The sequence below is a fragment of the Diceros bicornis genome, chromosome 21 (genome assembly GCF_020826845.1).
Source record: "Diceros bicornis minor isolate mBicDic1 chromosome 21, mDicBic1.mat.cur, whole genome shotgun sequence".
Classification (NCBI taxonomy): Eukaryota; Metazoa; Chordata; class Mammalia; order Perissodactyla; family Rhinocerotidae; genus Diceros; species Diceros bicornis.
The window spans coordinates 29,525,563-29,548,271 of NC_080760.1; the positions used below are offsets into that span (position 1 = coordinate 29,525,563).

The 22,709-nt window shown below is 34.9% G+C and overlaps 1 protein-coding gene and 1 pseudogene across 3 annotated transcripts in view; both read right to left on the reverse strand.

The window, feature by feature from the left end:
- The window catches only part of CSMD3 (CUB and Sushi multiple domains 3), a 1,210,091-nt gene that overhangs the window by 236,144 nt on the left and 951,238 nt on the right, over positions 1-22,709 (reverse strand). For all 3 annotated transcript variants that reach the window (XM_058564813.1, XM_058564812.1, XM_058564811.1), the window contains 2 exons: positions 20,253-20,447; positions 1,689-1,805 (listed from right to left, as the gene is read on the reverse strand). In XM_058564813.1, coding sequence (XP_058420796.1) covers positions 1,689-1,805; positions 20,253-20,447 — 312 coding nt within the window. The remainder of the gene's footprint in view (positions 1-1,688; positions 1,806-20,252; positions 20,448-22,709) is intronic.
- LOC131419396 (small ribosomal subunit protein mS31-like) lies at positions 18,726-19,452 on the reverse strand (annotated as a pseudogene).

Consider the following 22,709-nt stretch of genomic DNA (forward strand, 5'->3'; position numbering starts at 1 on the left):
ATCCAAGACAATTTGTTAAAAAGGAAAAAATTAGTGTTAAAAACCACTGATTTTTGGTTGCATTATTTTTTACATTGAAAGGATTAAATTTAACTTACATTTACCCTGCTAAAATAAAGATTCCATTATTTAGGAATGTGTTAATTTACTTTTATTTTAATCAGTACTGTTTCGTTTTCTTTTTAAACATACGTAGGCTACTGTAAAATATCTCCAGGTGACCAGTGTGTCTACGTGTCAGGGAGGGAAATGGCCGTTTTTCCTCTTTCTCATTCTTTTGGCCACATGGCATCCCAAGAACAGAGTATAATATAACTAAAGACTGGCTTCTAAATAGGACTCAGATAGCCTCGCAGTCTTCTGAACCATCACTGCTAGGATTCTGCCAGCAACAGTGTAACATTTTTGGTAGCTGGGGACTACAAACCCCCCTTGCAAGGGAAAGACTCTCTTGGGTGCAAAAGGCAAAAAACAAACACAATTAAGTAGATGATGTTTTTCTTTCTAAACTGTCATTCTCTTCACAAACAAATAGCTCGACTCTGATTTAATCCATCAAAATGCTAGAAAGAAGAAACATTTTGTAGAATACAGAAACAGACACCTTGCTAATCCTGTCTTCATCACTTGATTTCAAGGTTAAAATAAACGGTTTAGTACTTCACTTCTGACGACAATATTCTCTCAAGCTGAGGATCTTGGACTTGTTTCGGAAGATAGAAAAGGAGGATATATAGGTAGTATCTGGTTATAAGAAATTGGACTGACGCATCAGCTTATTTTATATAACAGCAGAAACGTTAAGCCAAGATGTGATCCAAAAAATCTTGATAAAATCCAGTCCTTCTGCTGAAATACTTAGTCATCCAGACTCAGACATTCATTAAAGCCAGAGCAAATCCTTTACCATGTAACACAATGCTGTAAGTCTAAATTCTAGAAGTCTGAACTTCCAGCCTCTCTCCCATACTTTACTGCTCACTAAATTTTCTTTGCCTATCCATATATAGATAGGGCTTAACCTGGGTTAGATCCAGTTGGATCTCAGATCCAAAACCTTCAGAAGCCAGGTAAGCGACTTCTAAGACTTGTGATCAGGGAGATGGGAAGGCAGCAAAGGACACGTTGTCTTCTCGGTGCCAATGCATAACAGATTGTCAGGTTGACAAGAGGAGCTGAAATGTCCTTTGCTGTCTTTTTATATTCATTGCTGTCCCAGAAACTAGGTGCGTAAAAACAAAATTTCTTCCTTCTGGAAATGTGTTAATAAAGCATAAAACTGATATGATTGTTTTGTAATTGTCATTATTATAATAGTTCTCTATTTGATTTTATATGTATTTTGCAGAGCAGACTTTGCTTTATGCTCTGGTAATTTCCCATTTTATATAATTCCAATATGAAGGCACTTGCAAGGTTACTGGATATATTTATTTTTAAAAATTAAAAACAATCCTGTTTTCATTTTTATATTGTTGTTCACCTGTGTACTTGACTGTAAATTCAGATTGAGTAAAATGACTTCAAAATTTTATTACAAAGCTACTATCTAAAATGAATTGTAGAATAAAGTACTTTATGAATAGTAAATATTTCATTAAAAAACAACTAACATTTTGAATAGCATGTAGTGAAAAATAAAGTATGTCTGGAATGAAATACTACACGATGAGATGAATCTTACTTACCAAATTCCTTGGGAACTGCTATGGAATAAACACAATTATGTCCCACACTGTAATTTTTTGGATAGTTTGGTGATAGAACAGTGCCTTCTGAACCTGTTGAACGACTTCCACAGGGTGCTAGAAAATAAAAGTGATAAAAAATATTTTTATAAAAATTTCAAAAATGTATACTATAAACATTTCCTTAATATAAAAAATACAGCTACTGGATTTTAAGGCATATCATTTATTTCCATATTTTAACAAGATCCCCATTGTCAAATATTTTAAAAATAGTAGACATACAAAACTTTTTAAGTATTCAGATTTCTCAGAAACAAAGTAATATAATAATGTTGTCATTTTGCTCTCTGGAGGTAATAATGGTGGTCCTGCTTTCATTTATGATAAAAGTGTAAAGATAATCATCTCTTTTATAATGATGAGAAATTGTAACAGCTAGATCTTAAGTTAGCATGAGGGAAGCCATCTTAGGGAAAGGAAGCAATATTGTAACTATGATCCTGATTCACTAGTCTCGGAGAATGCACTCTAGCCTGCATGTAGCCTAGATGATTAAGCACCTCTCACTTTTGCAAAATACATGATCTGCTAGTTCTATGACTCTTGTTTACATATATCTCCCAGCTGTGATAAGACAATAACTTTGTTCTCTGAGTTCCCCAGGAATATGATGACCTCCAGAAAGAAAAATTCTGCATTGGTACCCATCATGAATGACAGAAATAAGAGATAAGGTGTGCCTTAAGTGCATCACACTGGATGGTCAACATCCCTAAACCCCCTCCTTCCCTGCCCATTACCCTATATAACTGCCTCAAGATTCTGTTTTAAGACGGTTCTTTAGGACACCAGTCCACCATCTTCTGATTATGCTAGCTAATCATATAAACTTTCCTTTCTCAACCACCGACTCATTTGCAATTGATTGGCACCAGATTGTGGTGAGCAGAATGAGCCCCTTTTTGCTTGGTTCCAAATTACAAATGCAAGTGGAAAATTGTTTTACTCACTGCCAGGCTTTGAAACTCTACTCAAAATCAACCCTGATTATGCTGCCACCAGATTAAGTATTTCTATACATGGGACAGGGATGGCTGTACAAATACATTCACCCACTCATTTAAGTAAAATACTCTCTCACCAACCTTTATCTATTTTTATGATTTATATTTAAATCCAGTGTTGCTGACAGTGCACAGAGGCAGACTTTTTTGCTACCTCAGCCCCAAATGTGCTATGTTCCTAAAAAAGATGAGGGTGAAACAAATGTTTCTAGCAAATTTGTAGATGATGGGTCTGTTGTTCACAGATAGGGGCAGGCATTAGGATTTATAGTTCTGGAACTCAGAGAGATACCTGGGTTACTAATGGAAATTTAAGTACTGAAAGCATAAAGATGATAGTGGATATATTTAAGTGAATAAGATCACCCAGAAAAGTATGTAGAATGAGAAAAGACGGCCAAAGAGGAGGTCTGGGGATTGCCAAGGTGGGATCAGATAGAGGGTGGCTACAGAGAAATTAGCCTCTTGGGAGCCAAGGGAGAAGAGGGTTTCAATTAAAAGAAAGTGTTCAAAAATATTAAGTGCTGCAAAGTGGTAATAAATGAAAAAGGAGTCTGAGTGGACTTGGCAATCTGGGGTATCAGGCAGCTTCTTCTCTGCGCCTGTGGCTTCCTCAAGGAGGGTTTTTGCCTAGGCAAGCCTCCCTGCTGGACCCACCCCTTTCCCCTGGAGGTAGAATTCTTATATATCACTTTTCATATCCAGACTGGTGAGCCCGAAACAGGAACTCTACTTCTGGTTGGGAGCTATCCTGCCTGAAGAACACACTTGCTGGTCTCCTTCTCCATGGCGTGAGTATTCCAGGGCAGAGTCCGTTGAGGGGGTGGCCATGGTTGTTGCGAGACACCTGGAGCTACGTAGGAAGCCCATTGTTACTGCTCCTCAGCTTTTACCAATATTAAAGCTGATGGTTTGATTTCCGTCAGCCTGCCTCTTAATTGGCGTTGAACCTGTGCAGGAACGATTCCCTCAAACACCAAAAACGGAGTTTTGGGTATTATAAATACAGTAGTTTCAACCAGAGCAGCTTTCTGCAAATTACAGCCAGCAAGCCAATTCCAGCCCATACCAAGAAAGGTTTTTTTACATTTTTAAAGATTTAGATAACAAAACAAAAACTAAATAAGAATGTGCAAACAGAGACATATGTAGCCAGCAAAGCCCAAAATACCATCTGGCCTTTACAGAAAAAGTTTGCTAACTCTTGAACTAGAGTAAAGAGGTGGTAGCTAGATTGTAATTGGATGAAGAGTAAATGATATATAAAGAAATACAAAAGTAATCAGAATCTTAGCCATAAACAGAAGGAGAACGTTAGGAGTAGCTGGAGGAAAGATGCAAAGCTGAGTGACTTTTTGTTATCGTTGTCTTGTTTAATCCAGAGGAAGGAGTTATTACACAGGAGAAATCAGGAGCACTGACCTAAAAGCTTGGAAAAGATCAGATCAAGAAGTCAAGTGGAGTGATGAGCTTCAGAAAGCATCAGTGACACTCTTCTGTGACTTGAGAAGAGGGCTGGAGGAGAGTAGAACTTAGGTTTAGGTTTTATGTTGGGAATTTATTGGAGTTAATGGCTGATTTTACTTTTTAAGAGAGCTGGATGCAGTGGTGTCTTAGGTGGCTCGGGAAGAATCATGACAGTTTGAAAAAGTCAAACTTTTGATGGATTCCTGGCCAGAGTTTAGAAATAAAGCAATATATTTAAAACACATGCATTCAACACAAACAGTATGTTGTATTGAGTAGGGTAGCTACTGAATGTTCTGCCTCTTTTTCTTTTAATAGTCTATAAAATGGTAATAAATAGTTAGAATTAAACATACTAAAATTAGAACTCCCCAGAACAACAACAAATTGACAGTGATGATAATAACCAAAGATGCATCACTCTCATTACTCATTATTGTCTGAGATTAGTCAGGTGTGTTATTTCAGCACTGATAACTTTATTCAACTGATAATACTACTGATGAGAGAATCATTCAAGAATGAGCAGCATGTTTTACATTAACTTTCTTTCTGATTTTAAGGTGCTCCAAAATTACAATACTTTGAATGTATGTGACAAAAGCTCTTATTTTTGTATTTGGAAAGTATGAATAGAAATGAGAGCTACTAACTCAAGTTCAGCTTTGTGACTTAGTCATGAGCATTCTGCCATTCTACATTAACATGCATCTGACAGCCTCAATTTGTTTTGTATGTTTTATCTTGCATAATGGACATGTAGGACAGCTTTTGTTGAAAATCTCATTTATAAATATGAAAAACATCAAACTTTTTTTAAACCACTGATGAATATATACAAGGTTGCAGTATAATCACAAGTCCTTAGTAACTAATACTATGTTAGACTGTTATTTGCACTGGTAGCAACAATTTTGTTTCTTCTGGTCAGTGCTTACAGCATGGCCTAATTTATAGTCAATTATGTGGAATAATGTAGTGACTGACAATATTTTATGCAGTATGTAAATAAGAGAAAATTATGCTGTGAGATACAGATTTATTTCAATCTGTTTTATGTTTATAAAAATCTAAATGGAATAATGACCAAGCCAGGCCACCTTGACTATTTCTCCTAATATTGGTTCCTAGAAGCTTTTCATACTCTCTCTTCCTGTTTTAATTTCATCTTATTGGCTAGCACAGAAAAGGGCATCCTTTATCTTTCTGGCACTGTTAACAAGCAGAAGATTCAAGCAAGCCAGGACTTCGAATTCTACGCTTATTTTTGCCATTTGACTTATACCTTTTGTCAACTGGCTGTGTTGCTTTAAACAGCCTATGCCCATTGTAATGTATTAAATATAAGAACTTACCTGTTCCTGATTACAACTTACTTAAATCTATATTTTTAACAGCATTTTTGTAGAACACATTAATTATGACAAGAAATTGTTCTATGATTAAGTAAATTTGGGAAATACATGGGTAAAAGAAATAGGGTAATTTATTAAGGATTTCATTGAGACTTGAGTAAGATTTGGGGGATGTCATGAGTTTTCTTACAAACTTATTTGATCATGGAGACTCTGCTTCAGCGTAACATCTCACAAGACCAATGTTCCCCAGAACTCACTTTGCGAAATGCCATACTGATGATTCTAAAATGCGCTATCACTTGGGCAATAATTCTAACTTTTATATTATTGACTGAAATTAATTATGATTTTGCAGCACTAAGGAACTGTTCTATGTATACATATAGAGCCAAAGTATTTTAAAGATTTAAAATGTCAAATTTAGCTTATTATAAAATGCCATTATTCTTGACACTCTCTCCCTGACTCTTGGGGTTCAATACATCATTGATCTGTTGCTTGTACCCTTATGTAACTCATCAGCCTCTCTCTCTCCTCTCTGGCTCTGTAACTGCCACAATCCAGACTGCCAGCAGTTTCCACATGGGCTCTTCCAATAGACAACCAGCTCCACTCATCCCCACAAGTTCTTACCACTGCTAGTGATTTTTCTAACACACAAGTCTTATCATGTTTCTCTTCTCTTCCTAGAACATTTCTAATAAACAGTAGGTTCTCCATAAACGTCTGTTGGATGATTAAATAAACTATGCTTCCAAGACCAGGATACTATACAATGGTGTTCCACAGTCAGCACATAACACAGACATTTCATTTGGTTGAAATTACCCCAGAAATTCACTTAAATCCAAGACAGAATCGAGACATACCCCCTCTTAATAAATCCATATAAACTTATTTTTTTCTTTCTGTGATTGAAATCTTAACTATTTCTCTGATTACCAGGAATCACTGTTGCTTTACATTTAGAGGCAACATTATATGAAAGATTATGTATCTTTAAACATTAGAAACATATTCAGTGATAAGATTTTTACAATACAAGAACCACATTGATACTGATTTCCACTGAGGGAACGGCAAACTCATGCCTACCATTTCACAGTGGCAAATCCATGTTAACATTTTATCAGTCTGGAGCATGACCTCATTGAGTGAGCAAAATCATCCATACAATTTAATTTTGTACTATTTTTCTTGATTTCTCGTTTTCTGTTTGTTTTTTTAAATTTTCTTTTGGCCGAATTTGTATGGTTTGATTTGTATACATAAAATGTGTCCATGCAAGTATATGTTACATACTTGTTTTACTCCTGAACTGTGAAGCAGTGATGCAGTAGACAGATGTGGTATTTCCAGGGAAATCAGAGCATGAGACTGCAACTGGGTTGTAAGGCTTCTAGTCATCCAATGAAAAGGACTTCCCACCTATGGTTTGATCATGTGTGTGGGATGGAGGAGGACTGAAGAAGAAGAGGTACCTTCCCACTGAGTGAAAAAGAATAATCCTAAACTATTTATAGGGAAGAGGTACTACTTGAAAGTCCAGATATCTTAGAGACTTTATAATACATGGAACACAGTCTTAAGCTACCTGCAATTTCAAATGTGTCTTTTCATTGTGCAATGTATAATTTATTATCAAATATAGTCTATAATGAAAATTATTATATAGTATATAAATTTTTCTCAGAAAGCAAGTTAGGTATTTTTTAAAGTGATGAATTCTTGTAGGTCACAAAAGAGCACTATGATTTATTAAATCAATAATTTACTAGATATAGCCTGTGACTCCTTCAGTTTCAAAGAATTGCTGTACCTACAAAAGTGCTGGTCCACTTCTACTAAATTACTTATGCCGTGATATAGCCTGATTGAATTTCACAAATCATAAATCTTGGTATAGGATGTGTTTGAAAGCTATATCTCCCATGGAGTCTTTTTTTGTTTTTTAAGAGAAGGCTTTTCATAACTCTTAAACTCTGCGATATGAATTTGTAATGCAGACAGCTATTATTCCCAATATTGACTTTAAGATTAGAATTATTATTGCTTCTTTCCCTCCTTTGTTTGAAACCTTGATCTTAGTAAAAATATCCAACTACTCAGCTATTCATTTGATGCTCCTTTTCATATCTCCCGTATGAGCACAGGTCCTTCATGTTGTTTACCTGCCTTAGATGATAAGCTTTCAATAAGGCTATTTTATCATAATGATGATAAATTTAAATTATAAACTATTACTCTAAGTAATATTTATTTTGCTCTTCATTTTCCTTTGCATTATTTTTGATACATTCACATTTATTTATCTGGAAAACTAAGGATAATATTGTTATGAGTTTTTTATTGCTTCATCTGTTCACTTAAAAGACAAAAGCAAAAATCAGTCTTCACTACTTGTGAATTAATTTCGTGTTATAATTTCACATTCCTGTTTCATGCTAAAAAAAAATCCATCTCAATGTTGTAATCAGTGGTTTGCAAACCATGTTAATGACTCACTAAGTCAACTTAGTAGGATATGAACTTCTACATCTGTCACCTCACTGATTGCCTGGACTCATTCATTGGATTTTGCTGGGTAGGAAGGCATACCCTTCATCTCCTAGTGCTCTATGAGCTGTGTTCTCCATCAGAGAGTGCGTTCTTAGAAAAAGAAGAGTCATTCTATGACAAAGGACTATGAATAGCTATATTTCTTGGATAGATCTTCCATGTTATGATATACAAGTTCTACTACTAATAATGATCTTGCGGGTGTTGGTAGTTCATCTGTGATACTCATGTCATAGATGATACTATGTCACTCATTTTTACCCTCATTTTCAAGATTGAGATATAATTGGCATACCATAAAATTGACCCTTTTAAAAGTGTACAATTGAGTGGTTTTTTAGCATATTCATAAAGTTGTGTAATCAACCCCACTATCTAGTTTCAGAATATTTTTGTCACTCCAAAAAGAATTCCTATACTCATCAGCAGTCATTCCCCATTCACTCCCAAGTCCCTAGCAATCACTGATCTATGATTTTGCAGGAAACTGTGCATGGGAAGACAAGTTATTAAAATGATTTTTATTGAATTATTGGTGCTTTTTTTTTTAATTTAATTTATTTATTTATTTTTCCCCCAGAGCACCAGTAGATAGTGGTATGTCATAGTTGCACACCCTTCTAGTTGCTGTATGTGGGACACGGCCTCAGCATGGCCGGAGAAGCGGTGCATCGGTGCGCACCCGGGATTCGAACCTGGGCCGCCAGCAGCAGAGCTCGCGCACTTAACCGCTAAGCCACGGGGCCGGCCTTATTGGTGCTTTTTAAAAATGAAAATCCTTTTTTATTGCTTAGTTTATTTCTTATTTCTCTCTAAGTCATAAATTTTTAATGATGGCAAGCTTTTATTGTTTAAAAAATTACTTAAAACAGCTAACATATTAGTATAAAATGAGTTTAGAGGGAAAACAATTTATCTGTAACAATTTATTAACTTCTACCTGATCTCCTCACAAATGTTGCTTTCTCAGGAAAGTCTTCCCCATCTTCCAGACTAGTTCAGAAGCCCACATCATACAGCACTCCATCAATTACTTTCAAGACACTGATTCTAACTTGCAACTATATATTTATTTGTATGGCTCTTGGACTAAAGTCTGACTATCTCTAGACTCCAAGATCTATTAAGTCAAAGTTTCTATGCCCTTTTTTGCATACCATGTATACCACTGGAGCCTAGCAGAGTATCTGTTTATATAATAGACTTTTAATAAATATGTCATGAATATAGACTTCTAATAAATATGTCATGAATATTAGGAAAAATATAATATACATTATATTATTTTCTTGCTGTTGACTAAATGCATGGAATGTAAAACTCATAGATTTTTCAAACCCGTTGTTTAGAGTAACATAGTAGAATGCAACATAAAACCCAAAGCTTTGGAACCAGAAAGGTCTAGTTGTGAATTCCAACTTCACTATTTACCGACTGAGTAGCCTTGAAGGAGAGGAAAATTCAAACTGGAACGGGAAGAGGAAGCTTCTGTTAGATCTAGTGTATGGTGTGGGCTTAAATAAAATGAATTAAGAAACTCTCCTGACCTGCTCTGGCATCTCCTGGAGGCAATATATTGAGGCTTTCATAAAGGCCTTAGGAAGACGAACTAACCTCATCAACCCCAGGAAGATTCGAATACCAAGCTTAGAGAAAGGACAGGACCAACTTCCTGGTGTTTCTCAAACTCTTCCCTTGAGAGAGATAGGAATGCCTTTTAATAACCCTACCCAGGGCATTGTTGCCCTCTAGGAGGAGCTCATGAGTTGTATTTTCCTCTCCTCTTAATTCCTCCTAAGGATGAAGGGCAGACTACTCCACCCCAAAGGAAGAGTTGTTTTTCTCAAGGGGTGGGGTCACTGTGCCCAACTCTTAATGATCAATGTGGATGTGGTCCTCTACTTCTTTGGATTCTTTATCCTTTAGAAGGCCAAGGGGAAATAAGAGCCAACGCTACAAGTGAAAGGGAGGAGAAACTGGCCCATCTTCTCCTTTTCCTTTTAATTCAGGGGTTCTTTTCCTTGTTCCGTGAATTTGGATGGGGGAAAAAATGTTTACATTTTCACTACAGCCTAACTGAATATTTTTTCCAACAGAATTTTTAGCATTTCCTTTACATTTCAAATGTAGGCAACAAAGCACAGTAGAATTAGAAGTAGCTGGAACTTTGTCACCAATAGAAATCATAGATATTTTTATATTACATTATAATTGTTGCAGATACCTCAAAATCTTGTTTTCACTCATCACTACTAAAAATTACAGTAGTTATTAGACCTGCTGCTAGAACTTCTAATTTAGGGAATTAATTAGGAAATAATATATTATTACATCAAAAATGTATTTTTTTCAATTACAGATTTTAAGTACTTTGATACCTATATTTTGATATAACAGGTCTATCTTTCAAGCCTATGTGCTTTATTTTATTTTATACACTTAAAAAGATGATTCTAAGGTCCAGAGGATTCATCAGAGTACACACACACAAAAGGAGCCTCTTTTCTAACTAGATTCTTCCCATTCCGCCTTTCTGTCTTTGGCATTTTCTGTCTACTCTTTTCCTTAAGGGAGCTTGGCTCAGAGATTGTTGCTTTGGCCTAAGAAGGTCTGGAAAATATTAGTTGCATTTGAGGACTCTTTTTTTCCTGCTTTTTTGTCTCTTTTTCTAACAGGACAGATCAGTTCTTCCCTGAATCTGAAATGACCTAAAACTCAGGTTTGGAACTTGAGGAGAAATACCCAGTTTAGAGTTGGCTTAAACGCGAGGCTATTTAGACTCGTGGCCTAAATATGGTTCAGATTTACTCACTAACTCTCTCATGTGTTTCAATGTAACTCACTAGTTTGTGTCTTGGGATTTGGAACCAAATTCCCTGTTGTAAAGAGAGCTCTATACTGTCTTCTTTTACATGTGTATCTCCTTTAGGAATCTTAGAGTGAATGGTTCACTGGTTGAAGTGTAAGTGTAAAATGAAATTTTCTGTGTTTAATAAAGGGGAGGGAAGCAGCAACCTCTGCCCTCCTCCTTGTGGGTGTCTCCTTGAAAACATAGTATGCTCAACCTTTTGATTTTATAGTGCAAGGCTGCTTGCACCTTTGGTACTGTAAACACATACTTCTAAAATTAACTCAGCATTCTTTCAAGGTACACTCACAAGGTATATAAGAGACAAGGCACATCAATTTGTCTCTCAAGGAGATAGAAGAAGTGTTATTTGTTCTTTCTTTACTGTATAAACTTGTGTAAGAATCTGTCTGGTTTTTGTAGTGTCTTTTACAGACTGCCTGCAATGTGCATTGTATTCCAGATATGCTTGTTCAATAATAAAACTGTTTTCTTTCTCTTCTAGGTTTTGTAGAATGAACTTTGTTAGTAGGATTTTTGTTTCCCCAATAGAAGTAAAGATTTGGCTATCCTTAGATCTCTTGTCTTATTACCTTAATATTATTCCTTAATACCATTTGAATCTTACCATGACTTCTAACAGTTACTGTTACATACTTTCTTCATCTGTAATGAGAGAATCACTGGGTTGATTCAACTTTCTGTATAAATAAACATTTTTCTGTTTTTTTTTTTTTTTAAAAAACTGGCAGCACATTAGGAAGTTATGTTTGAAGTTTGACTTAAATATAGACTACATGGTAGTAAAGAATGGGGGCATCTTAATACAATAATAGGCCATGCAACTGCCCATCTGGAGACAGAGCATAGTGACTGAGGAGCCAAAGACAGGGAAAATAAAAATGGTTTAAATATGAGCTCCGAGTCAGTGGTCACAGAAAATATGCTTTGAATTACAGGCATTGATTTGCAGTCAAATTGCTTCTTACATGGGTGACTCTACATAGTATGCTCCAGAATTCATAGCAGCAGGGATTTATTTACAACAACGTTAATGATTCTCTAGACTAGCATGCAGGAGGCCAATGGAGTGATAATGTACATAAGAGGGCCTGCAAAACAGCAGGTGCTCCATAATATCAGCTTCCCTTCCCATTTCCTTTTAAATAATACTTTTCCCCCCACTGTATGAAAATGAGACAGGCTTTGGTTTTTTCCCAGTACTACCTTAACTTTTTTCAATACAAAATACACTACACTTCCTCGTAGAACATGGTTCTGACACATAATCTGTGAATTACATCTGTGAACAAAATTCACATGTGTGTAGCTGATGAAAGGCAGATATTTTATGATACTCAGAAATAATTTATCACTACACCTTTGTTTTATGAATCTTTCATTTACATGCTTTAATTATATCACATATTTAAATGACATCAAATGCTAAATGGCTCAGTATATTAGACTAGATAATCTCTACATGCATTTATAATGCAATGGGACTCTAGACTTGCTTCACATCTCAAAAAATTTTGTAAATATCAAGAATATTTGAAAGAAGAAATTAGCCCAAGGCAAGTCATGCCATTTAAGCAGAAGATCTGGAATAAAAGTTCAGTTACTTACTTCTTCATACACTCAAACAATATGATTTAATTAAAAGCAGGTCATATGAGGTTGCTAATGAGAGATAACTCTAACGGAAAGCTATAATTATGAAATGAACTTTATTTTTGGTTTGTTTGTTTCAAAGATTTCTCTTCAGTTAATAAGAGTGAAAGGACTCCTTTTAAAACCTTTTATCATTCCACATATAGTTGGAAGTTGAACAAAGAATGATGCCAGATGACTACTGGATGTCTAATCTTAACATATTTGTGTTTATGTACTTTGGACAGACTTATAGGTCATTAGTGATTGAGTTAATTATTTTTTTTCCAGAATTCAGGACTTATGTTAGCAAGAGTGAAACAAAGGTATTGAAAAAAAATGTTGCAGACTTTCAAAGAACTGTGTTAACATTGACTATACCTATTAAAGCATTTGTATTCTGTGCAAAGTTGTATTTCAAATGAAACGCAAAAACGCATTTCAGATGATCATTTTTGTCAGTTATTGGAGAACCCAACATCTCACCTCTTATTCTTGGTGCTATGCACCCATTAATGAAACAGTTAACCAACTAAAGTATGGCAGGTACTCTTAGGCTCTAGAGATATAAAAAGATCAACACAAGGTCATTTGTAGAACTAACCAGCCTACCTATAGGGCAATGATTAAGAGCATGGACTCCAAGAAGAGCTAGGCACACTTGACTTTGAGCAAGTGACTGAACCTCTCTGTGTCTTGGTTTCCTCAAGGTAAAATGAGAATATTAGTAGTCTCTAATGCATGGAGTTGTGGTGAGGTATAAAATAATGCGTGTAGAAAACTTCAAACTGTTTTCAAATCAGGTAAGCTGTTACCTCTCATTAGTCTTCCTCCCTGTGCTTTTTCCCTATTGAGCTTCTTGAAATGCCACCAACATTTCCTTTTTGTTCTTGCCTCTACATGTTTACATATACTGAACCCTAGGTATGAAACACAGCATTTCCTCATGCCTTGTGCCTCATCTGGTTCCTTCTTATTTATACTTTTAAGATTCGGTTCATGTATCACTCTCATAAGTAAGACTTCCCTGATCTCTCTTTGTAACTAGGTCAGATACACCTCCATGCTGTGCTCATAGTACTCTGTTTTTATTTCTAGCAATGGACCTTACCTGTCCGTATCTCATCAGATTATAAACTCTTTAAGGGCAAGGACCTTATTGAATTCATATTTTTATCCTTAACAATTAGTGCAGGACTAGGGATATAACTGGTACTTCTGAATGCCTGAAAAAAGAGAATGAATGATACTATCTCTTCTTTAGAATAATTGGCCAGCTAGCGATTCTTTAACAGTCCAAATATGTTTATTCTTAGTCTTATTATTATAATTATCTGTCAGTTGGATGCTTAGTGTATGCTATAGCAATGAAAAATATCAAGAATATTGCATTGGTCCAGTTACAAAATAAATAAGTCATAGGGATGTAACGTATAGCATGCTGACTATAGTTAATAATGCTGTATTGTATATTTGAAAGTTGCTAAGAGAATAGATCTTAAAATTCCTCATCACAAGAAAAAAATTTTCTAACTATGTATGGTGATGGATATTAACTAGACTTGTGGTGATCATTTTGCAATGTATACAATTATCGAATCATTGTGTTGTACACCTGAAACTAATATGTAATGTTATATATAATAATATAATGTTATATGTCACTTATACCTCAATTAAACAAAAAAAGAATATTGTATTGGTACTGTGGCCAGTACTCCCAAATTTAATAATTTATGTTTCAAAGGTCTAAAGCCCTAAAATAACTAGGGCTTTAACCACATCAGAGATATCTTTACCCAGGGAATATTGTTTCAATTTTAGATATATTGATTCCATCATGGGAGCTTTAGGGAGTAGAGGTAGGGCAAATAGAAATGGTTTTTCTACTAAGAAGACAAATGATCATATGGCTGAAGGAAGTCAGAGAGCTAACCAGCCAGAGGGCTGGGAAAAAAGCACTCAGGCAGAAAGGACAGCGAGTGCAAAAGCCCTGAGGCAGAAGTATCAGCAGTGGTTTGAAGAAATATCAGTGAGGCCACTGCGGCCCACAGAGTGTAATAGAGAAAGAGACTAGTAGGGAAGTCAGGGTGCATATAGGCAGATTAAATGGAGCTTCATATTATAAGATCTTTGGCATTTATTCAGATTTAGGGAGCCACTGGTGGATTTTGAGTAAATATGTGATATAATCTGACATATGCCTCAAAGATTACTTTGTTGTGTTCAGAAGAGACTGTATGGGGAAACAAGGGAAGGAGAGAAACTAGTTAGGAGAGAGGCTAAGAAGTAAGAGATGGTTGGTGCCCTAGATCAGAGTAGAGATATATTTATATAAACAAATGCGATGCCATTAGATGAAATAAATCAAGTAATGAATATTATGGGAAAAATATGGAATCTTTAACTATTTGTGTTTTACTAACTTTACCTAATATTGAGTCAGATTATAGATAAAAGTGATATATGACTTCTAACTTTAATCCAGTATGTCTATAGATAACTAAAGTAACATAGTTTCAACAGATACTTTTCAAAGTATGAAAAATAAGAAGGGAAGAAATTATTTTCCAAACACAATTTTTTTGATCACAAAGTGAATTGTGCAGGTACAGATATCCTGGTCTGCTATCATTTAATATATGTGACATTCTCATGAGATAAACTGCAGGGTTTCTCATCAATGAGCAGGACTTACCACTGGATGCTATCATTTTGGATCTACTTCTGACAAATATAATCTCCCCCTGTCCAACATAAACTCTTAAAAACATTTTCTTCAGATTTAAAATGTATACTTAATTCTAAACCATGATAAAAATCTATCTTCTAAAATAGACAAACTTTGTAAATTCTTATGGTTCAGTTCAAGTTAAAAAATATTTACTAAGAGTCTGCTTGGATAAATTAATGTATAAATAAATTGCATGCTGAAAAGTAATATGTAGTCCAAGACTTCATGAACTTATTATGGTCTTCTAGGGTGAGATTAAGGCAACATTACAAGAAAAAGCAAAATATGGTTGCATTTAAAGAGTTTGCAAAGTATGGTCATGTTGGTGTTTACTTTTAGTGAAAAAACATAAAATAAAAAGCTTTCCTTATTTTGGCACTTAGGGATCACAGTCTAATAGCCAACTCCCTACGTACATACTCTAAAGCAAAGTGTACCAGTGAGTCAAAATTTCCTTCTCATGTTCTCAGAGACTTTAGTCAGGATTCCTACCGTAAGGTAAAACTTAGCATGAAAAACAGCACAGACTAGCAACCTGATTCTCAAACATTGATGAAGTTAAAAATAGAGGCATAAGCAAATTAACACATAACAAAGGCAATTACTAGAGTAACCAAAAATAATATAACTCTAGAACACCGAAGAGAGGAGCTGTGGATGTAACATAACTCTTTATCTTTTATATCTAGGAATCAATAGATATTGTCTAGAGTTGGTAAATCAAGAAACAGAGCTTCATATGTTATGCAGAGTCACAGAGAGCCATTAGAGCAATTAGAAACAGAAATTATTAGAAGACTCAGCTGAGGAATAGGAGAATAGAAGAGGATAGGGCAGATGGCCATTGTTTTAAATTGCTTTAAATGGTAAGTATTCTGCATTATTTTCTTAGTTATCACATGAATATTTTGCTTTGATAAAAAATATGATTTATCTTAGAAAGAATTTATCCTTATGAACAACAAACCCTTCTAGCTCTATTGCACATGCTTTACACACTAATTTTGACTTTTAAAATATTAAATTATTAAATCTGAAAGTCAGCCAGTCCTGTGTATTTTGGATTTCTGTACAATCACCATAAGGGAAAACATAGATATGTGTGAACTTGACCAAGAAACTAAAATGTATTAATCTCTCCTTACTGTGTGACAGTAACAGCGACAGAGCCAAATGCTTTAAATGTTATTTAATATAATTCTCCCAACAACTTTACAAATTACACAATATATTTCATGCTTTAATATACAAAATAATAAATTGAATAAGGTCACATAGCTGACTCAGGCTTTTTTCTTGTTTTTAAATCATTGTTTAGAGTTAAATATATCTAGTTCTAAAACATGTGCTTTTTTTCTCCTCCATGATAGTAGAAATTAACAGTTCTCATATTTTTAACATGAATGTATCTTAATTTTTTTTCTAATAACTTAAAGCATGCATTGAGCAACTGCTATTGATTTCCATAATATCTCGGCATTATGGTTAAAAATCTAGCGATATCCAACTTGATTGTAAAAATTATTCTCTCTTAAGAAATTTAAAAATACTGTACTAACTCCTATGATATTTTCAGGAGTCAGTGAATGAGTAGCCATATAATAACATTAATAAATTAGATTTATCTATATTAAAATGACAGAAATATACTAGTTTGACTAAAACATAACACAATGAAAAATGTAATGCATGTTTTCCAGTGCTATGCTTCTTTTGGAACACTGTGTTGAAAATCACATATATTAATATGCCAATATTCGCTAGGAACCTTACTAAGTTCCTCTGTATGTGTCATGTTTATTAATTGAATCTTCACAATAACCTTTTGAAATAATAACTATTATCTAGTATTAGAAACTTAAAAATCAAGGCTCAGTTCACCTCAGGTCATAGATACAGTAAGAGGATTTAAACCCAAATCTATTCTTCCCTCCATATTGTCTGTAGATATGACTATTCAACCAACATGAAATATACTTAATTGGGCTATAACTGATGCCATGAAATATTTTTGATTCAGAATGATTTACTTGTATATATTAGGGCATATTCCATGCTGAAATTGACATTTCTATGACCTATCAATATAGAAACCTATTTGAAAGGTACAGGATTATTTTAGGCAGGCATATTCTTAGTGAATGCATGCTATACTTTGGTGCTCCTGTCTTTCCCACCTTAGTCACTGAAAGCCATCCATTTAATTATTTATCCATGACTAACACCTATCCTTTTGATCTATAGTTTTCTGTATCCTTTGAGTTTTCTCCATCAGGATTTTTGGTTATTTCTTGTCTGGACCCCAGAATTTTTCCGGTTTCTCAGTGATTACTGACAGTAAATTATGAAAAGTGCTTTTCTAAGTTTAGTATGTTTTTCTGGCTATAAACAGATTTCCTTTTTGTATGGCTCTAAATTCTATTCTTTCTCTTAAATTTCCTATAAATTTCCAGGTCTTCAATTATTTTTTTCTCTTTGGCAGAATTAAATCCAAAGTAACTATTTCTCTTTTTATTCCCTTTATCTTCTGATAGATGAAACCATCAATTCAAATCAAGAACTAACCAGCCGTTCTGATATGAACAGAATGACCACTTAGTAGATATCTACCTTTTCTTTATTTCTTATAACAACATTTTGAAGTAAAGAATTTCAATTATCTCCATTTTAGAGATAAGAAACAATAAGCCTAACGAGGTTAAATGACTTATGTAGAAATCACGCACATATAATTTTAATGAGTGAATACTTTATACAGCTAGGAAAAATTACCATGTGTATGAGACACCAAAAATCCATACTTTTAACCATCAGATCAGATTTGTTGGAGTTTTTTTCCCACTGAAATTCATAGTAAGAAATACACTTCATATCACTGCAAGCATACACACCTACATGCGCACACACACACGGGTATATGTATATTTATTGTAATTTATTTATCTCTCTATCTATAACTGAAAAAAGTTTCACAAAATAATATTTATCCTGACTGTGTTCTTTGAATTACAATGTTTTTCTCTTCTTTTTATTTATCTTTATTTTATTGTATTCAACTTTATATCAATTACAAAAATGCTGGTCACGACCCAGTGAATTGATTTTATGACTCACTGGTGGTGACCCATAATTTGGAAAAACTGACCTAGATGATTTCATCTCCATTTCAATTTTGTGCAATGCATTAAGATCATTCAACTGACTAGGGAGTCTAAGGTAACTTTCCGTAGTGATATCATTGTTTCTCTCTCCTTACTGTTTTTTTTCACTGTATCTCTATCCTCGTTGAGTTATATACAAGCGTATGGTTTTTGAACATGCAGTAATACATTTCTAATAAAATTATTTTATTTAGTTATAATATCCATTTCCAACAGCTTGAAATAAAAATTTCCCTGGTCTACAATTGAACTGTATGTCACTTTCTTTTAAATGTCCCATTTTTCATTAAAATAATTTCTAAATCACTCTGTGTTTGACTTTCTATTTAACACTCAGATATGGGTTTTTGGAAAGGTCTCAGGTCACCACTTCCAGGAAGTGGCAAATTGGTTCTTGTTTCGGAAAATCCTCCAAATATTTATCTAGAAATATATATTCATGAAATTCTGAATCATCATCATCAAAATCTGCTTCGTTGTTAACTGGGGATTCCCACAGTTTCCCCTCTTGTCTCCACTGGATCATCTCTTCAAAACCATTTTGAAAGGGCTCTTCATTTACTGAGGCTAACTGCTTAGCAAACTCCACACCCCAAGTGAAGATGTTATCTCTGTTTCAGATGCCTCCTCAGTGACTGCCTTAATCTCAAAAATATTGAGTCTCTTCCCCTTGAATATATTTTCCTATGACTTTTTCTAGGATCAGAAGTCTTCTCCTGCTGTGATCATTGTCTGATCCTTTGTCAAACTGAATCTGATGCACTGGTCTTGTAGTAAGTTTAGCTGTAGCAGATCTGGCAACTTTCATATGTGATATTATATTACTAAAACTAATTTTAGTTTTCTCCGTCTTTCTGTGTCTTTGAGTCTTCCTAGTGCTGCTGGAGCTGCCTGAGCAGCTCCGGCTTGGTTATCATGTTGAGACAACCTAATTCTTAGGAGAAATGTGTATTTTTCTATATCCCTATTTCAGATAAAGATTTATCAACAATTCTTAATAATATTTAAGTGATTGCATTTATCTACTTTTGTTGAAATGTATGTGTCAGTGTGTTTGTTCCTCATTTGCTCAGCCAGTATTTCCTGAGCACCTCACATTTTCCAGGCACTCCCCTAAGTCCTGAACTCAAATCAACAGAATGGCAATATCCCTGCTCCCAGGGAGCTCACCTACTATAATGTGCACATTGCTTTAGAGACACCTGGGAATATAAGCACTTTCCAAAACCATTTATTTATTGAATCCAATTTAAAAATCCTTGAGGGCCGGCCCCCGTGGCTTAGCAGTTAAGTGCGCGTGCTCCGCTACTGGCGGCTCGGGTTCGGATCCGTGGTGCGCCAGCGCACCGCTTCTCCGGCCATGCTGAGGCCGCGTCCCACATACAGCAACTAGAAGGATGTGCAGCTATGACATACAGCTATCTACTGGGGCTTTGGGGAGAAAAAGGAGGAGGATTGGCAATAGATGTTAGCTCAGAGCCAGTCTTCTTCAGCAAAAAGAGGAGGATTAGCACAGATGTTAGCTCAGGGCTGATCTTCCTCACAAAAAAAAAAAAATTAAAAAATTAAAAATCCTTGATAAAATCTCTGCATTGCCTATACCACACTTGTAGATTGTATGTTACATGGTTGATTTAAAAAAAAAAATACAGAAATGGCTTTAAACATTTCTTGATTCTTTCTAACAATAATAACTCAGCAAGAAAATATTTCTTACCATGACAACTTGGTAAGGCTCTATTCCATCCAGGTCTTCCATCGTCTCCCATGATACAGGTGAGTGTTGAATAACCTTGAAGAACATAGCCAGCATCACAGTAATAGGTGACCGTTGACCCTAATTTATAATCCATTCCAAGTCTGGTGCCATTCATTATATTGCCTGGATCAAAGCAGGACTCTCGGAGTTTTGCTGTAAAACAGTGTTGACATAAAATGAATTATTTTAAAATACTATTTTCTATGAAACCTTTAAGATTTCTTCATTTCTACCTCTAAATGGAAGGGAAAGCACCAGCAGTCTTTCTGCCTCTGTTTGAGGGCTCGAAGTACAAAGTAGCTCTTAACCATGTCTGCCATTTTGCTAATTCATATTGATTAGTAAGAGAATAAAATTCTTCATTGGTCTTCTCATTAAAATTAGTATCTAATATATATAGTCAAACATAGGGTACTAGAGTTTATTGCAAATTATGATGTGCTATAATTCATGCATAAATATTTTCAATGAGTTATTTTGGAAAAGAAGCCGGATTCTTTTTATTTATTATTTCTCTATTTAAAAGATCTTCCCCCAAATAACGTATACCCATTCCATGTGACTGAACATAGAAATGATACTACTGCCTATGCTCAGCTCAGTTCATTTCAACACTAGGATGAAAGTAAAAGACTCTTTTTCTCTTCCCTGAAACCATTTCTCTTAACCTACCTTCTCTAGTCATTACCCACACTTCTATCAGAGGTCTGCCCATTATAAAATAGCAATAAAATCTTTATAATATCCAACCCATGATTTTTTTGGAGGGAGAGTCTATGTCAAAACTAAGCACCTTCAAAGCTAATGGTAACAGCCAATTTGAAAAGTAAAGTCCATTCACAACAAAGGAACTATTTTCTGTGCACCCAAATAGTGAACTAAAGAGACTGACAGAACATTTTGAAAATATGTAGAGAAATAGAAAGATAAGTTCACCCATTTTTGGGAATAGGCGCTAGAACACTTTGTTGTTAACAGATCTGGTTAATGCCTTAATATTTCCATTTTATTATTATTATAGATTACTTAAGAAATAATACACAAATGTACAATATAAGGGCCATCACAAATTCAGGATAACAAATGTGGTGATTTCTACACTGGAATTTATCTTATGTAAATGGGAAGTCAAGAGGTGGGTGTATCTTTGGATATGGCTCTGGAATCACTGGAATTTAAATCAACAATATCCTGGTGTTTGGCTATTACAGAAATTATATTACTATCATATATACAATCTGATTAATTGCAACAGTAAAAATATATTTCTTCCATTCATAAAAGTTTGCAGAGTTCAAAGTACATCAACGTTTATAGGAAATGATGAGAAATTTGTGCTTTAGGAAGAACACTACATAAGATTTCTCTCGATTCAAAAGAGGAAATGGTGGAACCAAACATTTAAATGATTTTAACAGAATATCAGAGGAATGAAGAAAGTCCACTTTCTTTTCTTCCTTCTTTCCAACAAATATTTGAGAGCCTACTACCCAAATAACTCTGGAAATATGGCAGCGAACAATCAGAAAATATTCTGGCCCTCATGGCATTTACAGTCTGTTAAGAATTACATTAAGGGGCCAGCCCTGGTGGCCTAGTAGTTAAGTTCAGCATGCTCCACTTCAGTGGCCTGGGTTCGGTTCCCCAGCCCGGACCTACACCACCATCAGTGGCCATGCTGTGGCGGTGGCTCACATACAAAAAGAGGAAGATTCGCAACAGATGTTAACTCAGGGTGAATCTTCCTCAGCAAAAAAAAAAAGAATTACATTAAATAAATATTTGCAGTTGTGATGAGTATTGCTAAGGGGAAGTATTCAGGAACCTTCCTGAAGAATTGACATCTTAACTGAGCATTGAGAGATAATGAGCTGACTAGGTGACAGAGACATGAGGGGCATGAAGGGGAGAAGGTGTACTGGAGTATGCAAGTTGGATAAAGCTGATTCTTGAGTTTCAGTCCAAAGCTAAATAACTTGATCTTCTACCAAGCACGTGCACACAGGCATGCATTACATGCAGACTTCACTATAAAAATTGCTTCCCAATCCAAGGAACTTTATTTCTTCCCAGATAAAATATTCACACACACTGTCTTCAGGAAAGAACACTCAGGGTGAATACTCAATCTGGTCACTAAGAATGGGGCTTTAGTGTTGCAGGGACTGGTTTGTTTATTTTTAAGAATAAAAGTTCACATTGAGCATTTCCTTAAACAAGCAGAAAAACACAATGTAATTTTTAGGCAGAATGGTAACCTACCACTTATAGCTGGCTTTCCTGAAATTGAGCTAAGTCCTTTGAGGGAAAAGGAAGGATTGAAATTGAAATTACTGTTTAAAAGAATTAATCTAATCCTTTGACAAGTCTACCTACCTAATATTCATCTTTTGAAAAGTTTGCTTTTTCCTTTTT